This window comes from Macrobrachium rosenbergii, chromosome 14 (assembly GCF_040412425.1).
Source record: "Macrobrachium rosenbergii isolate ZJJX-2024 chromosome 14, ASM4041242v1, whole genome shotgun sequence".
Lineage (NCBI taxonomy): Eukaryota > Metazoa > Arthropoda > Malacostraca > Decapoda > Palaemonidae > Macrobrachium > Macrobrachium rosenbergii.
In genome coordinates, this window is record NC_089754.1 from 20,632,572 (window position 1) to 20,650,171 (window position 17,600).

A 17,600-nucleotide genomic window follows, 5' to 3' on the forward strand; every position below is an offset into this window, starting at 1 on the left:
ATTCTTGCATGGCAACGTATTCACTTCGCACTGAGATAAACAAGAAATTGTTGCAACAGATGACAAAAATTAACCAACCATCTTACGGATATGAGACAATATGTCAGGTTAGGGTATAATGTGACTTCCTAAACGTCCAGATACGAGATCTAATACATTATTACCAACGCAAACGAAGTTGTGAGGTCCTGACTTCCTCTGTTTCTGGCACGGTGTATATTAACAAGTTATTTCATACAGTGAGTAACCACCCTCAATTTCAGGTGAGTGATTAACCTTTGGTTGACATCGATGAGCATTTGAGCATTCGACGCCCTCGAAATTATTTCGTTTGTCGTAGGTACTTTTGGAATTTTAAAGAAAGCAGACGGTTCCCAGAGAGAAAACGTACATGGCGCAGAACATTTGCGTAACTATGCTAATCACGTGGTTTGGCGGAGATACCTCTTTTATCATGACATACTACAGTAGGTCTAGTTCATGATGTTGGGCAGGTTACCGATGGTAGTGCCCATTTGTATTATTTCCTAAAATATACCTTTATCATTTTAGTACATATATTTATTAGTTTGAACATTATGTTTTAAAGATGACCTCGATTTCTATGGCGGGTACAACGCCACAGTCTGAATGCTATAGACCTAGTGCAGTGCTAAGAATGATAATTATCATTTGACTCATCGTTACCAAAAGGAAAATTCGTTCATAAGACATCTTAAATTATATAACTTTACGAGCATTGGTTCAGCGTGCTTCCCTTTTTTTGTTGGTGTGAATCATACTGTTGTCAGTTGGGAACGTACTGGACAGACTTCATATCTTCTCACACAAACAAAGACTACGAGACAATGAACAGGCTTCACTTAGGATACTGGTTACTTGTGTAAACTTACAGGAAGATGCAAAAAGATGCCAGAAACTTCGAATAAAATAAGAAATGGCAAAAGACAGCCAAACAACTTGAGAAATTTATCCGAAGTGGGAGTCTGCTATAGGCCTAACCATGCTAAGCTTCAAGGGAATACACGGTGAATTTAATCTTAATGCCCTTTACACGAATTCACCCGAAATCTTTTCAACATTGTCAGTTTCTTTTTTTCTCTCAAGATTACTACATCCATTCATATCAGACTAACGTTCTGGACTCCTACCAAGTAATTATGTTGAAAGATATGTCAGCTGCACGATTGTTGCGGTCGTGTAATTCTACGTGATTACTTCCCAAATTTTCAGGTGGTTACTGAATCATTACTTCATCTATCTCAGTCTGCATCGATCAAACATAAAAAATTTTTAAAATCTTTCAAAACCGGTCTCAATGTTTATTTTCTGGGTGCAGCTAACCGTAACGCTTCAAAGAATACATTACCAAACTGTTCCTACGTCGTTTATACTTAAAGTGAACGAAGGCTTTTTACTGCATCTCCTAGCATCACGGCCAGTGTCCATTCCAAGTAATTTTTTCTGGAGTGGGTGTAATTATTGATGATGACATACATGTTGTTATGTAAAAGCAAATGTTAACGGCAAAAAATTGAGAGAAAATACTATACTGAGAGACCTTGTGGTAAAGGATGAAAAGTGAATGTAATACGACGAAATGAGAGAGAGAGAGAGAGAGAGAGAGAGAGAGAGAGAGAGAGAGAGAGAGAGAGAGAGAGAGAGAGAGAGAGAGAGAGAAGAAGAAGAAGAAGAAGAATTAAGACTAATTCATGTTTTCATACCAATGTTAAACTTAACAAGTAGACGGAGTACGGAGAGAAGAGAAAGAGAATGAAGAAAGTTAACAAAAATAGAAATTGTCAAATCTGAGTCCGGTGTCTGACGTTCAACTTGGCTCTCTCTGAATACTAACCACAGATATCTGTCGCGGCAGACCTATACAGTGTTTCGGGAAACAAAACTGTAAAAGCTAAGCAAAGTTTTGAGACAAAATATCAAACTCAAAGGTGCTGAATTTTTACTAAAACTCTCATTTACATAGACACTTGTCTTTCGCTTTTTCGGACTGTAGGGGTTACCAAAGTGAATCTAAAAGATGGTTTACACAGCATTAGAAACATCTAAGATGGTCAAGGTATTTTTGGCATGCATTCCCAGTCAGAGCTCAGTTTATATAATCTTAAGGATGATGACTAAAGAACATTTTGAATTATTGGAGCAATTCTGACGATTTCATGCGCTTATAATATCGTGTGCGTCTCTTTACGAAAACTCTGTAGACAATTTTTTTTTTTTGCCTTCCTTCTACATTGTAAAAAAAAAAAAAAAAACTTTTGGGCAGATAAAATCTGATTCTAGTGAACTTGAACCTAAAGCAATGCATACTAACTAAAAGAAATGAAAGCTTGGCTGGAGTGAAATACAGTTTGCCTCTTATCTGCAGTGGCTCTCTGCCCTATAACTTGGTATTATGGCCTTCAAATTTCGAAGCTGTTTTCAAAATTGTTGATGTTTTCCAAAGTCTAAGTCCTGATAAGAACAAGTAAAAAGAAAATGGGGAATGGAATGGAAGACAGAATTTTGGCCCAAGGCCAAGCGCTGGGACCTATGAGGTCATTCAGTGCTTCAAGGGAAATTGATAGTTAACAGGTTTAAAAGGTGTAACAGGAGGAAAACCTCGCTGTTGCACCATGAAACAATTGTTAGGAGAGGGTGGGAAGTAAGACGGAAGAACGAGAATATGAACAGAGGTACAGCAAAAGGAATGAAAGGGGTTGCAGCTAGGGGCCGAAGGGACGCTGCAAAGAACCTTAAGTATCATTCCCTCCTGTATGACCTGAACCCTGATCATCATTATTATAAACTCAATTTTTCAGACTAAAGTGTTCTTACTAACAAAAAGAAACAAAACCAGTTAGTTAACAAATACTTGACCAACAGCTACTTTACCGAGTAATAGACAGAAAGAAAGCCAAAATGACCAAATAAAAACATGACTCCTTGCCAGGTAACAAACAGCAATAATGATGACAATGAAAATAATGACAGCTGTGATAACCAAAGAGGACTAATCCATCAAAATCCATGGATAATTTACTGTAGGACAGAGACCACTAAATGCATGACAATCGCACAGAAAAAATAATAGTCTTATTACACCAGGTGTCACTTTCATTGATGAGGTTAGAGAGTGTGTCGTTCATTTGATAATCAATGAATTAATTTACTGCCTCATGCTGGGTAATGAAGAGTAATTGGGTAATGGCACTCTTACACGTGCAAATGGGGCCACTATTCCATCCCGCTTGATGATGGGGCTGGTTAAACAAATTTATTTGTACGCATTGTAATAGCATGGATGCTGATGTTTAAAGCATTGTAATGTTCTGGGAGTATATAAACCATATATATGTGTGAATGAGTATATAATGTATATACTATATACATATACAGTATATATATATATATATATATATATATATATATATATATATATATATATATAATATATATATATTATGTGTAAATGAATGTCTATATATGTGTATATATATGTATGTGTGTATATTTATATATATATATATATATATATATATATATATATATATATAAAACATATACATCTATAATCTATATAAATAAGTACGTACGTAAGTACCTTAATTCATCATCAACAATAACTTACCTCCAACACTGCAATACAAAAGGGCCTCTGTGAAACTCTACCACCCACGTGTTTCCTTTGCTTTCACTTCCACCAATCTCCACTTATTCCAAGTGACTATAGGGCGGAGGATATGTCCGAGCCATCTTCAAACCCTGCTGATTTTATATTACTTAGTCTAAATAATTTATAAGTTTTCAGAATGATATGGTATTTACAGTTAAAAACGTGTGCACTTGGGCAAAGAGATCCATTCAGTGCCTGTAAGTGCATAATTCGGACATATGCTCAAAAATTATTTTAAAAATGAGTATAGCTTTTTGCCGAGTTACCTCATTTTCAGCCATTGTCGAAATAATATGCATAATGTTTAAGCAGTAAATTCCCACATGCATATATACTTTATGTTATGTGCATAAATATTTTCTTGAAATCACCCTCTCAATATATGGATGTTTGACTGGTGCAGAGTATAAGACATCTTTCTTTTGGAATATGAAGTATGAGTCAGTCTTCTAGTGAACGTGATGTAGACTGATTGACCGCACCAGGAGGGTTATGGGTATTAACCCGGTATGTATCCACCTTTGTCAAAGTCCAGAGTAAACCTACACCATATTAGCTGATGAAAAAATGGTGCTACTTTGGCTTGTTATCTACGCGTCACCTACTGTACTCTGAGGTGCTAGTCCCCTACTAAACATGGCGGAAGCTCCTTGGGACGCCGTGCTTAGTACTAGTCCCTCGGTGATCAAAGTATTATATGCACCCATTTCTATATTGTGTGGTCGACCAATTATATTGATAAACGATATCTTCGTGCAGCCGTCTACTTAGCATGAGTTTACCGTGGACTTTGACGAAGGTGGATACACACCGGGTTAATACCGAGATTATGTATATAATAATGTGGACCAATATTAGATGAATTCTTGATACGCTGACCATTCTTGAGCATGAAGAGGCGAATGATGTAACATATAAAGTAAGGTAAAAAAAAAAAAAACTGTTGATTTGAATGAAGTTCCACAAAAGGTATGAAAGAAACGTGTGAGTGCCTTTGGTTTGAAAAGACATTCAAGGGAAAAGCTGTATATGAATATCGAAATGTGTCAATTCATTCAGCAGTAATGAAGATAAATATTGGTCATAAATCTCTGACTCAGTCAGTAAAACTGATCGTATAGCTTCTGAGTCACTCTCTCTTTGCCTATTTCTTTTTTCGGCTCTCAACGAACTGGAGCCGTCTCTGGTGGGATAAAATGTTACTAATACCCCAGGTGAAGGAACAGGAGGCAGGAAGAGAGTTCCGAAGCACAAGATCACATTTAATGAACTGTATGGAAAATGACTAACTGTATAACTTTCGCTTTATTTCTATCGGTTCGCACACTCCTGTAGGTTTTGCACATGTGCAATAAATAAATTACATGACAGCTAATAGGATTTTTATATGGTAAACAAGCGCAATAAATTGTGATTTGATTTTTATAATTCTGCTTTCTATTTCTTCCTTCAGTTCTCAACGAGTTAATTCCAACCGTTAAAGCTTATGCAAAGCAGTCTGAATATATTTTCGGTTATTTGTAGCTTTCTTGCATATATACTATATATACGAGTACATATATATGTGTGTGTGTGTGTATATATATATATATATATATATATATATATATATATATATATATATATATATATAATTTGTATAATATATACACATACATATATATATATATATATATATATATATATATATATATATATATATATATGTATATATATATATTTACGTATGTGTATATATATGAACATGAATGCACTGAAGCCTGTAAAGCAAAGCTGCGTGTAATATAGCCATGGTTACACAATAGTAGCTATCACTGCTGATATTGATATAGGCAGTGTGCCTTGGTACTTTGGCTGAAAATTCCTCATCATAAATGAGTTAGGGGTTAACAATGTATCTTGCTGATTTACCATAACATTTCTATTTTCAAACAATATATTTTTAAAGCGCGAAGATATTATGCAAATCATCATTGCTTATCTGACGTACAGAAGTGCAGTCCGTCACCCACGCAGGCAGCGTATCTGAAGGAAAAGAAGAAATAAAATAAGCAATTAACCATTTTTCCCCACAGTATAATATTATTATTATTATTATTATTATTATTATTATTATTATTATTATTCTAATAAAGGACAAGAAGACTGCCGTGGAGAAACTCCACACAATTTATTCCTCCCAGCTCTCACCTTATTCAAGGGAAAGCTATTTAAGGCTTCAAAAGGAATAAATACGTACAAAATAAAATCTCTGGGAACAGATAAATTGGTTTACATCATTATTACTAAACTGATATACGATGATAATGACTAGGATGAAATTTCCATGTTTACGAACAGATTATTAAGAATGAATATTAGAGACCGAAAGCTTCTATAAGTAATGATCACTAACACTTTATAAATGACTAATATTCTGTTTTCCTCCTCACCCACAGGTTATCAAATGGTCCCTCGGTTGAATGGGGGCTAAATGGGCTGGCCTGGCTTGCACGATCTGTTTCGTTGGTGAACTGTTCAAATGCTCTAGTTCTGACAAATCTCGTGAAATGGCCAAGATACGTGGCACTGCATACATCAGAAGACTGTCATGCTACTCCTTGGGTACGTTGGAACCTTTTCTTTGTGACTCAAGAGCGCTTGGATAAAGGAATCTAAGAGCAGCTGCTATAAATAACTTTTTCTTCTCTAATCTCAGAAGCCCAAGCCACCCTCTTCCCCACCGCCCCAGCCCGCCCGCCCACCCGGAACACGAACCCAAACTAAAATTAATATCGCCGTTTGACTCATTATTGACGTGAAAAGCTACTCTAATATTTAAGGATCGAGCGTATGTCCGGCAGTGTATATCATAAACGGACGAATGGCTTATGAAATCAGGGTGAAATCAATTACTGAGCGTACTCTAGTCTAGATGATTATATTTTCGGCGGATATTGATGATATTGATGAATACTTGACAGTTCGCTGCAATGGTAACCACCTTAGCCTTACCTTCACCATTCAGGTATTTATCACCACTGAAGAAAGAAAAGTGGCTAATAACAAAAATTACAGACTTTCTCTCTCTCTCTCTCTCTCTCTCTCTCTCTCTCTCTCTCTCTCTCTCTCTCTCTCTCTCTCTCTCTTTTGGGGGCACAAGAGGGCAATTTCTTCACACATATTTGAGTAACCTAGAGAGGGTACGTTCCCTCCGGGGCGCTCTTGTTTTGTTTGCATGTGTTCCTTCAAAGTCTTGCAAATGTCAATAACCATTACGATGAAACGCGTTGCGAGATTGCTCCTAATAAGGGTAAGATTTCCCCTCCGTGTATCAACAATAGTAAGGTGTTTGGGTTTTCATATAGAAAAGATATATACTATTATTCAAAATGTGAGCACACTCACGTGGAAGAAACATGAAAAGCCATTAACTTATTAGAGAAGCTTTTGCAAGTGTGAACAAAGATAAAACGTAAAATATACTAGATTTACTAGAAAATAACAAGTAAATCAGGACAAACTAACCAATAGGATTATAACCGTAGATAAACAGCAGTTAAGCAATGACATTAGAAGAAGACACGAATGAATTCTTGGACAAAAAAGACGAAACCCCGCAGGGGGGTAGTGCCGTCAGTGCACCTCACGGGGTGCACTGTAGGCAGTACTAAAGGTCCTTCGCAGCGTGCCTTCGGCCCCTAGCTGCAACCCCTTTCATTCCTTTTACAGCACCTCCATTCATATTATCTTTCTTCCTTCCTAATATCCACCCTCTCCTCACAATAATTTCAAAGTGCAACTGCGAGGTCCCCCCCCCACCCCGCCCCGTTACACCTTTCATGAATGACCTCAATAGATCCCAGTGTTTGGGCTTTCGCCTAAACTCTATATTCCATTCCAAAAAGACGAAAAGGCCAGAGGAATGGAAATAAAAAAAAAATCCACCGGCTGATTTTTGTCCCAGTCTCCTTCCTGGTGTCTATGCCAATTGCTCTCGACGTTAAGGAATGAATAAGATATTGAATTATGGATTACAGATATCAGCGGATGAATAAGTAATCAGTGAATAAATCGAAGCGGCAAATGCACGGACTAAAAGTGAACAGAATTGCTTCTCTACCACGTAATGAATATATTAGGCTGAGCAAAAACAGATTAGCCAATGATTTTCACTATGCCATCTTAAGCATTTTCCCGGCTCATTAGATTGATCTAATATAGATTTATGTCTATAATTTCCGCTCCACGAGGAACTAGTTTTAGGTTTTACGGGAGAAAGAAAAAAAAATCTCATCTACGAAGTATTACCAATGAGGTTCATTTCAAGTGAATGTATTTTTTTATAGTTTGTTGACTCCAGTAACAATCTTTCTTACATACCGAGATATTTTCTTTATAAACGTGGCATTACAGTCACAGTGACTCATTTTGAATTTGCTTAATGAAATTAAAATAAAATAATCTGAGAGATTCTGAAAGCCTTCATGATGCCTATAAAGAAAATTAATCAAATTATTGACAAAAAAAAGTAAATTCATATATAAACCAAGCAAGAGCATCTCCCAAAATCTCTCTGCGTGTATCCCCTTGAGGGTCACTCACCTGAGGGCGTGGGGGATATAGGCGTTTTCGTGGATTCCCGTGAAAAGATGGGCGTGAGGACCTCTGGCATAGAGGATGACATCCTCGCCTGCGTGGTGGGATTCGATCATGGGGACAGTGGAGGCGCCCATGTAGTGAGGATTCTCTGAAATAATGAAGGAAGAAGGAATTATTAAAAATAATAATAAACGTTTCTCAATTGTAAACCGTCTGGGCTTATACAGTTAGGAATAGAATTCGAGGTCTGGAAAATCTGACTGACAGAAAGGTCAACTTTTCTTTTTTACTTTATCTTTAATAGACTGCAGAGGAAAACATGAATAATCAAAACCTCCCAAAAACCGCAGCAAAGCTTTCTTCATCGGCATGCAAAGCCGTGAGGTAATGTACGAAAAATAGAAGACGACGGTAATGCTCATAAAAAATTCAACCACGAGAGATTTTCCCGGATCCATATTATTGCAAAAGTAATGTCTCCTTCAGCTAGCAAAGACGTTATTACTGTGGTACCTTGCGATATACCTTGATGTGCCTTTGTTCGGCAGTAAGCGGTTGCAGCTGGTTCGCTTCGATCAATTCGAGATTTATAAATAGAGTTATGAAGAACGCAGAAGACAGAACACGCGGCAGGTCTCAGCGCTCATACCAAGCTTCAAAGCAGCGAAGTTAAATTCACCTTAGGGAAAAAATCATATAATAATTCTTATTACTTTTGTTGTTATTTTCATCATAACCTCCTTTCGACGATGTTAGGAGCTAAGTTTTTACCAGTATCTTAGGGCTTTAAGTTTTGCATGTCTGCGTGTGCGTGCTTGCGCGCTCGTTGGCAGGATATCTCAAGAACTGATGGCAGGATCTTGATGAAACGTGATAGACGCATTCTTCAGTGACCCTCTTGAGATGATTGAAACCCGGATAAACTGGTCAATGGCTGTTATTATGTGTTATCTATTTTTTATATTTTTCATATTTTCCTTTCATAAACAGTAGATTTCGTGCAGTGGGATAAGTAACTTAATATTTTTTATCCGTGTTCACTTATCCCTTTTTCAATCTTATCAAAATCTTGAATGGTTTTGAAAAAAGGTATGAAAAGTACCTGAATTTTGCCAAACTCAGTTAATAATGTCCATTTTACTAGGCATTCTTATATTGTACTTAAAGGCATTCTTATGCCTTTAAGTACAATATAGTTGTACCCCAGTTCACTGGCACTTCATAGGGCAACAATATCCAGTCTTAAGCAATATGACTGACCTGACGATTTAGTACCTGTTTGCCGTCAAAAGGAAACGATTTCTCTGCCCGAGAGCTCATTTTCCTTGGGTTATGAATCATATGATGCATTGAAATACCAACTGGCACTTTTTACAGCATCAGTGCTTGGGCAGTACCCATTACTAAAGCTGCAATAGCAGTCTGCTCTGACGGACCTGACTATAATATATACATACATATGTGTGTGTGTGTGTGTGTGTGTGTGTACAGGCGAAAACGCATATAAAATTTTTATTATTTTATGAAAACTCTGTTCCAAAACCACTTGTTTTTAATTAGTCGTTATTATAAAATAATCGGAAAGTTAACTAATTCAAGAAGCATTGCATAACCTCTTTCATTTAACTGTTTTAACTTCCATTAAGATTAACCACCCTTTGTTAATACTTTGTACTCATTTTCCTGATGGTGAGAACCCTTCCTTCGTAACCCACGTCTCTCTTTTGTGTCCTATGACAGATTGTAAATAATGTGAATTAGTAGTCAACTTCACTCAATAAAAACTAGTAGCCACTAAACAGTTGCTAAATCCTGACTCTGGCTACTGGCATATAAGCTAATGAAACTAACTGCATAACATTCATAATAACGGTCCTGGTCGTTTCGGCCGTAAGTCACTTAGGCCGAAACATCCAAAACAATGTAAGCCGTTATGTTTATGGTATTTACCGTTATGTTTATGATATTTACCATTATTATTTCATGTTTTACGTACATCCCCAAGGGGCTGGTACTAAACACGGCGCCCATTTTGCACGTAAACGTGCTTACGGCCTAAATGACTTACGGCCGAAACGACCCGAATGCCATAATAAGAGCTAATAGCTAATATTAATACCTCCTACCATAGTTAGTTGCTATCTAACATTTTTACTAATATAATTCAAGGATAATGAAGCATAAAAAACGGGAGAGGGATGGAGACTTATTTTGAAAGGAGATTGCGATCCTTTCCTCTTAGAAGGAAAAATATTTTAACCCTTGATGAATCTGGTTACGAAATCTGAGAACTTCAGTTAGCCATTGTTCAAAAGAAATATTTTCTTCGTATTATACCTTTACCGTTTTCTATGGTTTTGACAGGGTAACTCAAGCAGGTGCCCTATTCTTTTTGCCTTTAGTTACTAAGGAATTTTCAGTCATAATACTCAGTTATGTGTTGATGAATACCATGAAGTGCATGCTCAGAACTATACAGTAAGAGACTTTTTACTTTAACATAAGCAATGAAGTGCTGAGAACAGCTGTAAACGTTTCTCTCAGGTATAATTATAACCTTAATCGCAATAGTCAGTTGTACGGGAATCATTTGGGCATGACATTCTTTTTTTCCTTGCGGAAGCATAAAAGTTGTCAATTATGGGTTTTCGTGGCTTCCAGTATTTGTGTAATATTAGATCAATAATCTTATGGATCATGTAATTCAAGAAAATGGAAGAGAAGCTCATAACTGAAGAAAAATGTTTTGAAAGCCCAAAACAGTACTAGCACGATTTAGGCTTACGTGCAACCCTACATATGCAGTACAGTGTATTCATGCATGTCCATCTGGCTGCCTTAATGATATTTCTCCCAGTTGTTATGCTTCATTTTAGACAAACAAGGACAAACATGCCGGACAAATTGAAGAAGTTATCCCTTACCATAATCCTCCTGAGATGGGTCAGGCCTTAGGTGATTCTCTTCCCCTCTGTATCCGGGTCCATTGGTGTACATGAGTGTTGTGAATGGCAATCCGTCAACGTCTGAGTAGTCTCCAATGCCTGAAAGATGAGTGAATGAACTGTGCGATTCCAAACAATCTAAGATTTAATTGGCCTTATATTCCGATTTTGTACAGAATTGCTTTCACTCCTGATATTAAAATGGAATCCATTTGAAGCATTTTCACCTGACTTGAAAGACTCGATCATGTAAATTTTACTCAATAAACAACGGATTCTGTCTCTGTTGATCATCCTTGAGCCTACGTTTCTAACTACAACATTAAACAGCCATTAACCCAAGCAGCGTACAGCACTGAATTACTCTGCTATAACAGCCATGAGACTGCTCTGGCTGAGAGTCCTATCAGTCGACTGTCTGTTCACAGCATACTCTCATTTCATTCTTTCATTTATTTTAAGTTTCCGGTCTCGAGCACCTCTGCAAAATTCTTACCAAGGATATCATTTTGTCTCTCGGGGTATCCATTGATGACGAGGGGCTGTGAGTGATCTGCAGTCACGATGATGAGGGTGTCTTCTGGGCTGGTCATCTCGTTGGCGGCTGCGACGGCCTTCTCGAATTCCAGTGCCTCTTCCAAGGCTGACCTGTGCTCATTCAGGTGGTGCGCTCTGTCTATGTTTCCACCTGGAGAAGAGGAACGTCAGATTAGTATTACGGTAGATTATAAGGTCTCCTTTCTTGTTCCTGTCGTGTTTATTGAAGGAAGTTATTTGTTTTATTTTTTGTGGCGTAAAGGGCACCTTTCTGTGATAGCTAAACATTTTTAGCCTTGCGTGAGCTCTGTTTGAAGCTCTGCATTCTTGTTAAAATGGAAAGACGAAACAATCATGATAATTTACCTTCGACGAAAAGGAAGTATCCCTTATCGTCCCTCTGTAGGACCTCAATGGCCTTCCGAGTCATTTCCTCCAAGCTAGGATTGCTAGGGTCCTTATCAATGGCGTAAGCCATGTGGCTCCAGTCAAATAGTCCTGGAAACAGTATTAACGGTCAAAATTATTAATTATTTGGCAATCAGCCTTATGCTTTTTGAAAGTCAAGTAAGAATTCTGTAGCTAGCTACTAATGAAGCAACCAAAATGTGACCTTGACCTCTGACCTTCAGCCTTTCTAAAAATTTCTCCCAAAAGTTAATCGTCTAAATGTATCCACTTGAATATTTACCCCAAATTTCATCGAATTCTTTTTAATATTTCTTGAGGTACTCTGCTAATATCTACAAACACAACCGCACATTCACATAGGCGGGCAGGCACGGGTGAAGACGTGACTTACTTGAAATTTTTTTAGCGGATACAACAGGAACACGATACTTTTGTCTTGTCAATAATTTAATAGAAAGAAGCATAACAATGATGCACGTTTTCGCTATAAGCTTTCATGAAAGTTCCTAGCCACAACTAGGCACTAAGTCTTCAGAACCTAGATTCTAACAAAAATGCTCAGAAATCTCCAATTAAATGTGTGAAAACGTGCATGTAGCACTGACTGTTTATGCTAGAGCTTCCCTTTGTTATAGGAAACAATATATATATATATATATATATATATATATATATATATATATATATATATATATATATATATATATATATATATATATATATATATATATATATATATATATATATATATATATATATATATATGAATGTCTTTCTGTAATACTACAGTGTAATATGAAAATAAGAAGGCCCATAAAACACTATTTAAACTTGTTAAAACCATATATTTCAGGCACTTGTTTCTGTGCCCCTGTTCACTGGTAGAATATGGACAGGTGGAAAGTTACAATGGTATATATACAAAAACATGAAGGTGTATGTTAAGGAGGTGGCGTTTCTTAAGAAGGAGAGATTGACCAAATTCCTAGTGGTTTTTGGCCTCATTAGCCAAACGGGGAGATAATGAGGCCAAAAACCACTAGGGAATTTGGTCAATCTTAAGAAACGCCATATCGGAGGCCTAATATATATACCATTGTAACTTTCCACCTGTCCATATTCCTATAGTGAACAGGGCACAGAAACAATGAAATATATGGTTTCAACTTTTAAATAGTGTTTTATGGGCCTTCTTATTTTCATATATATATATATATATATATATATATATATATATATATATATATATATATATATATATATATATATATATATATATATATATATATATATATATATATATATACACACACATGTATGTACGTATGTGTATTAGATTCCTAGGAGAGAGTTTGTTAGTGTGCAAATGCATGGCATGATGTCTGTAGAAAATCGCCTGTTCTTTATTACGATAAAAACTTTTCAAAATACTTAAAAAGAACAGTAGACTAAGGTTTATGAGGATAATTACCCATGAGATACTGGGTTGTAGACGTATCCAGCGACATGAGTTGACTGCGGTTCCAGACGTACGAGGAATTCCCGATCGCCGTTTTTTGCTTTAGCCAAGTTTCGATCAAGTTCTTCCCGTCGTCTCTTTTGCCTCCGTCGCCGCCTTCAGGATCGTCAACTCCTTTTGGAGTGAACTTCTTGCGCCCACCACCCATTATGACCTTCAAAAGTTCAAAGCCAAGTTAGTGTATACTTCACCGTCTTACAGTGTACCGTATTTCTAGGTGTGTGTGTGTGTGTGTGTGTGTGTGTGTGTGTGTGTGTGTGTAAACGTCGTCAAGGAAGAAACTTGTTTTCTGAAAAATAATGCATATTATACTTTTATAAACTGCTAGTAGAAGTTCCTTCAAATATTTGGGTATTCAAAAGAAAATTACCATTTAGTAATCGCCTGCATGTTTTTAATGTCTAGAATATAATCTATTTTAAATCTAAAAAGATAGCATATAGCGAAACAGTTTTATTAAAATATCAAATAGAATCACAAACAAGAAAACTGTCTTTGGAAAATTTTATCAACGTTGTGATTTCACCAATGCAGAGAAATTTATTCATGCAATTTTCCTATTTCATATATTAATCTATATAAAATATTATACCGGTAAGCCTGAAGCTATTCTAAGATCACCTTTATCTGCGCGCCTGTGTCCCCAAGGACGAGCTGTTCAGCTATGTCGTCACATAAATCAGGGTCCCCACCGAAGTCATTGATGTCATCGTCACTCTCCCAGTGCCTGCAGTAAAAAAAGAAACATGAATGCCGGAATTACATCTATACGATCTCTCTCTCTCTCTCTCTCTCTCTCTCTCTCTCTCTCTCTCTCTCTCTGTTTAACTTACGCGTGTACACACACTTATGGACACAACGATTTTTTTAAGTCTGTAGCTGCACCGTGCATTAAAAAAATATCAGGCAAAATAACTCATGCTGTTTAACACACTGCTCACTACAGCTTACAAAAATATATATTTTTTATTGAAATTTACCATAAACATGTAGATAAAGATTTAGTTTATCATGATTTTAGGATGCTTTGTTTCAAGTTTGTTCACCTGATCTTAGGACGCTGAATTTACAGCCTCTAAGTATCATTTACGGATTTTATATTTACAGCATCTCTAGATGCTGTTGGAATCCATGATTCACAGCCCCTTCTCATGATATCAGTATCGTTATTTCACATCGTTTCCCGTTATACCACAGAAATTGACGTCCACAAGGATATGAAACTCTTCTTATTATTGTTATTATCTTCAAGAAAGCAAACCTTCACGACTGGTGATTACCTACTTACCTTTCAGCAGTGTGGGCGTAGTTCCCAGCAGGCGAAGCATGGGTGACTCTCGTTACAGTTACAACTCCCGTTGATTTCCCAGCTTCCTGTGCGAACAAATGACAATTAGTTCCACAATCAGTGTCCTTGAAAATCCCTTTGGTCACTTCCAAAAAATAGAAATTAGTGGAGAAATGTTATGTCATAGGTACTAGAAAACAAGTAAATTTGGAAATATTACCAGAAAATTACAGTTTCGAGTTGCATGGCATGCACTATCTGCTTAGTAAACTCTAAGATCCATCGTAAGGAAATGAGTAACTGCTAACACTATTAACTTTCAATGTTACCTAGCCAGAAAGTAACCATTCAAGTAATTCTTTTATAAGAAAATCAATCAGATCGGGTCACTCTCTTTGTCGGGATGGGAACAAGCAGTTGATATGACTTGTCTTGTTGAAGGTGTACGAAGCTAAGAGTTTGAGTCCGAATTGAATGTGCTAAAACCGAATTATTGCACTGTGCATATTATGAGAAAAATCTGTCCATTTCCTGCATGCCTGTGGTCAAGCCAGTTATTCTGAGGAGTAAACAAGTATCTGGGATTTAACTAAATTCCAAGTAACTGTGCAAGGCAAAAATTACATATTCAAAGTAATTGTGCTCAAGATCGATGACAATAGAACCATTATACAAAACTAATGTCCTTAGCAAAATAAATGTAATGTGGAGCAGTATTTTTTCGATCTCTCTCTCTCTCTCTCTCTCTCTCTTCTTAGGCTGACAGCCACTTTATCAAATAGGCTTACATAAGACCTCCCCTACGACTATCTCTTAGGCCTACATTTCTTTTTATCAAATTAAAAAGTCTCGGCTATAAGAGTTCAGAGGTTACAGTTCCAAGTTTCTTCAAAGATTTATGAACTTATAGTCATCTTGAATGAATATTAAATTTGGTCTCCTGAAGGTGAATGGCATTTTTATATAATGACACTGTTTGTGAGTATGCTCCATTTCCACATACAGTATACACAATGATACAGATAACATTTACAAGCATAAGCAGGATCTCTGTCAGTTGCGTGCAGATTTAAGTTATAAGATTCGGTTTTCATTTGGAAGCAGCTGCGCTTTGACAATGAGAGTATAAACTATATAAAGCTAATTTTTGTTTGTTTATTTACCTCTTACTTACTTTTTTTTTTTTTTTAGAGAACAGTCATTTTAGTGGAGCTATTACAAATATTCTTGGATACCGTTGTTTTTTCTCAAAAATAAAACAACAGATTTCAAGAATTACATCTTATATTATTACGAAATTTTAGAGCAGCATTGGGCTCAATTAGCACTGCCAAATAAGAATGTTCGAACTCAAACATTACTTACCATGAATTTCATGTCCCAGTATATGTCAATTAGCCTAGACCACAAGCCAGACAGAAATATCATTCCTCTTAGTTTTATATACAAAAAAATAATATAAGATTAACAACAGATTTTAGACCATTTAATCTAGAAAATCAAGGTGTACTTCCGACATCTGGAAGGAAGACTGAACTATATCCAAGGAATTCTTAGCATAAATACCGAAGGAAAGTAATAATAATAATAATATTAAAAGGATGGCTGTATTATGTGAATTTATCTTATATACTCCTTATGATTCGCTTTTCAGGCTCAGCGATGTTAGTCAGTAACTGGCCGATATTCATGTTAGAAAAGGAATGAAGTCTTTTATTAAAATATCCAATCAGAAATCGTTCGTCTGGGTTCAGGTTCTATTCTTTGGTACCGTCGACATGTTTCGACCAGCTCGTTGGTCATCCTCTGGAGCAGAAGGTCTGAAGAAACGAGGTGCTCGGGTGGTATTTGTAAGGGGTCTTGCTCGGTGCTGAATTATGCTTGGCTGCCTGGGGGCATGTACCCTAGAGCCTTCTCATCAATTCAGTTCGGTTTTCGTCTTGCGTGCGAGCGGCGTTGTAGTGCTGAGGATGAAAGAAAATTTCGATCCTCGGATGCGGAATTTTTATGCTCGTATGCTATGGGGATCGCTCGGTGCATGTCTCCCTGGCTGCCGTGGGGAGGAGAAAGGTTTCTTGCGTAAAAGTGTTGGTTTCTCCTTCCCAATCTACAATGCTTCCAAGAAGGCGGCGGTGGTCGGTAATTTGGTCAATTATTGCGATGTTCGTGATTATGTCTTTTCTTGCTATTCTCTGGTTATGGACGGTCCCTGGCATGATTAAAGATTCCCCCTCTTGGGCGTGGCAGGAAATCCCCAAGAGGGGGCTATCTTTAATCATGCCAGGACCGTCCATAACCAGAGAATAGCAAGAAAAGACATAATCACGAACATCGCAATAATTGACCAAATTACCGACCACCGCCGCCTACGCCTCTTGGAAGCATTGCATTGGGAAGGAGAAACCAACACTCAACATTACGCAAGAAACCTTTCTCCTCCCACGGCAGCCAGGAGACATGCACCGAGCGAATATAGCGTACGAGCAAATCAAAATTCCGCATCCGAGGATCGAAATTCTTCTTCGTCCTCAGCACTACAACGCCGCTCGCACGCAAGACGAAACCGAACTTCGAATTGGATGAGAAGGCTCCGCCCGAGGGCATGCCCCAGGCAGCCAATTCTCATAATTCAGCACCGAGCAAGAC

The 17,600-nt window shown here is 37.2% G+C and overlaps 1 protein-coding gene across 1 annotated transcript in view; it reads right to left on the reverse strand.

Moving 5' to 3' along the window:
• Nucleotides 1-5,597: 5,597 nt before the first annotated feature.
• LOC136845757 (alkaline phosphatase-like) overlaps nt 5,598-17,600 on the reverse strand; it is a 20,126-nt gene continuing 8,123 nt past the window's right edge. The window contains exons 6-13 of the mRNA XM_067116001.1: nt 14,955-15,040; nt 14,288-14,393; nt 13,619-13,820; nt 12,103-12,234; nt 11,696-11,887; nt 11,179-11,298; nt 8,258-8,402; nt 5,598-5,698 (exon numbers count right to left, since the gene is read on the reverse strand). Of these exons, the coding sequence (XP_066972102.1) occupies nt 5,644-5,698; nt 8,258-8,402; nt 11,179-11,298; nt 11,696-11,887; nt 12,103-12,234; nt 13,619-13,820; nt 14,288-14,393; nt 14,955-15,040 (1,038 nt within the window). The 3' untranslated portion in view covers nt 5,598-5,643. The remainder of the gene's footprint in view (nt 5,699-8,257; nt 8,403-11,178; nt 11,299-11,695; nt 11,888-12,102; nt 12,235-13,618; nt 13,821-14,287; nt 14,394-14,954; nt 15,041-17,600) is intronic.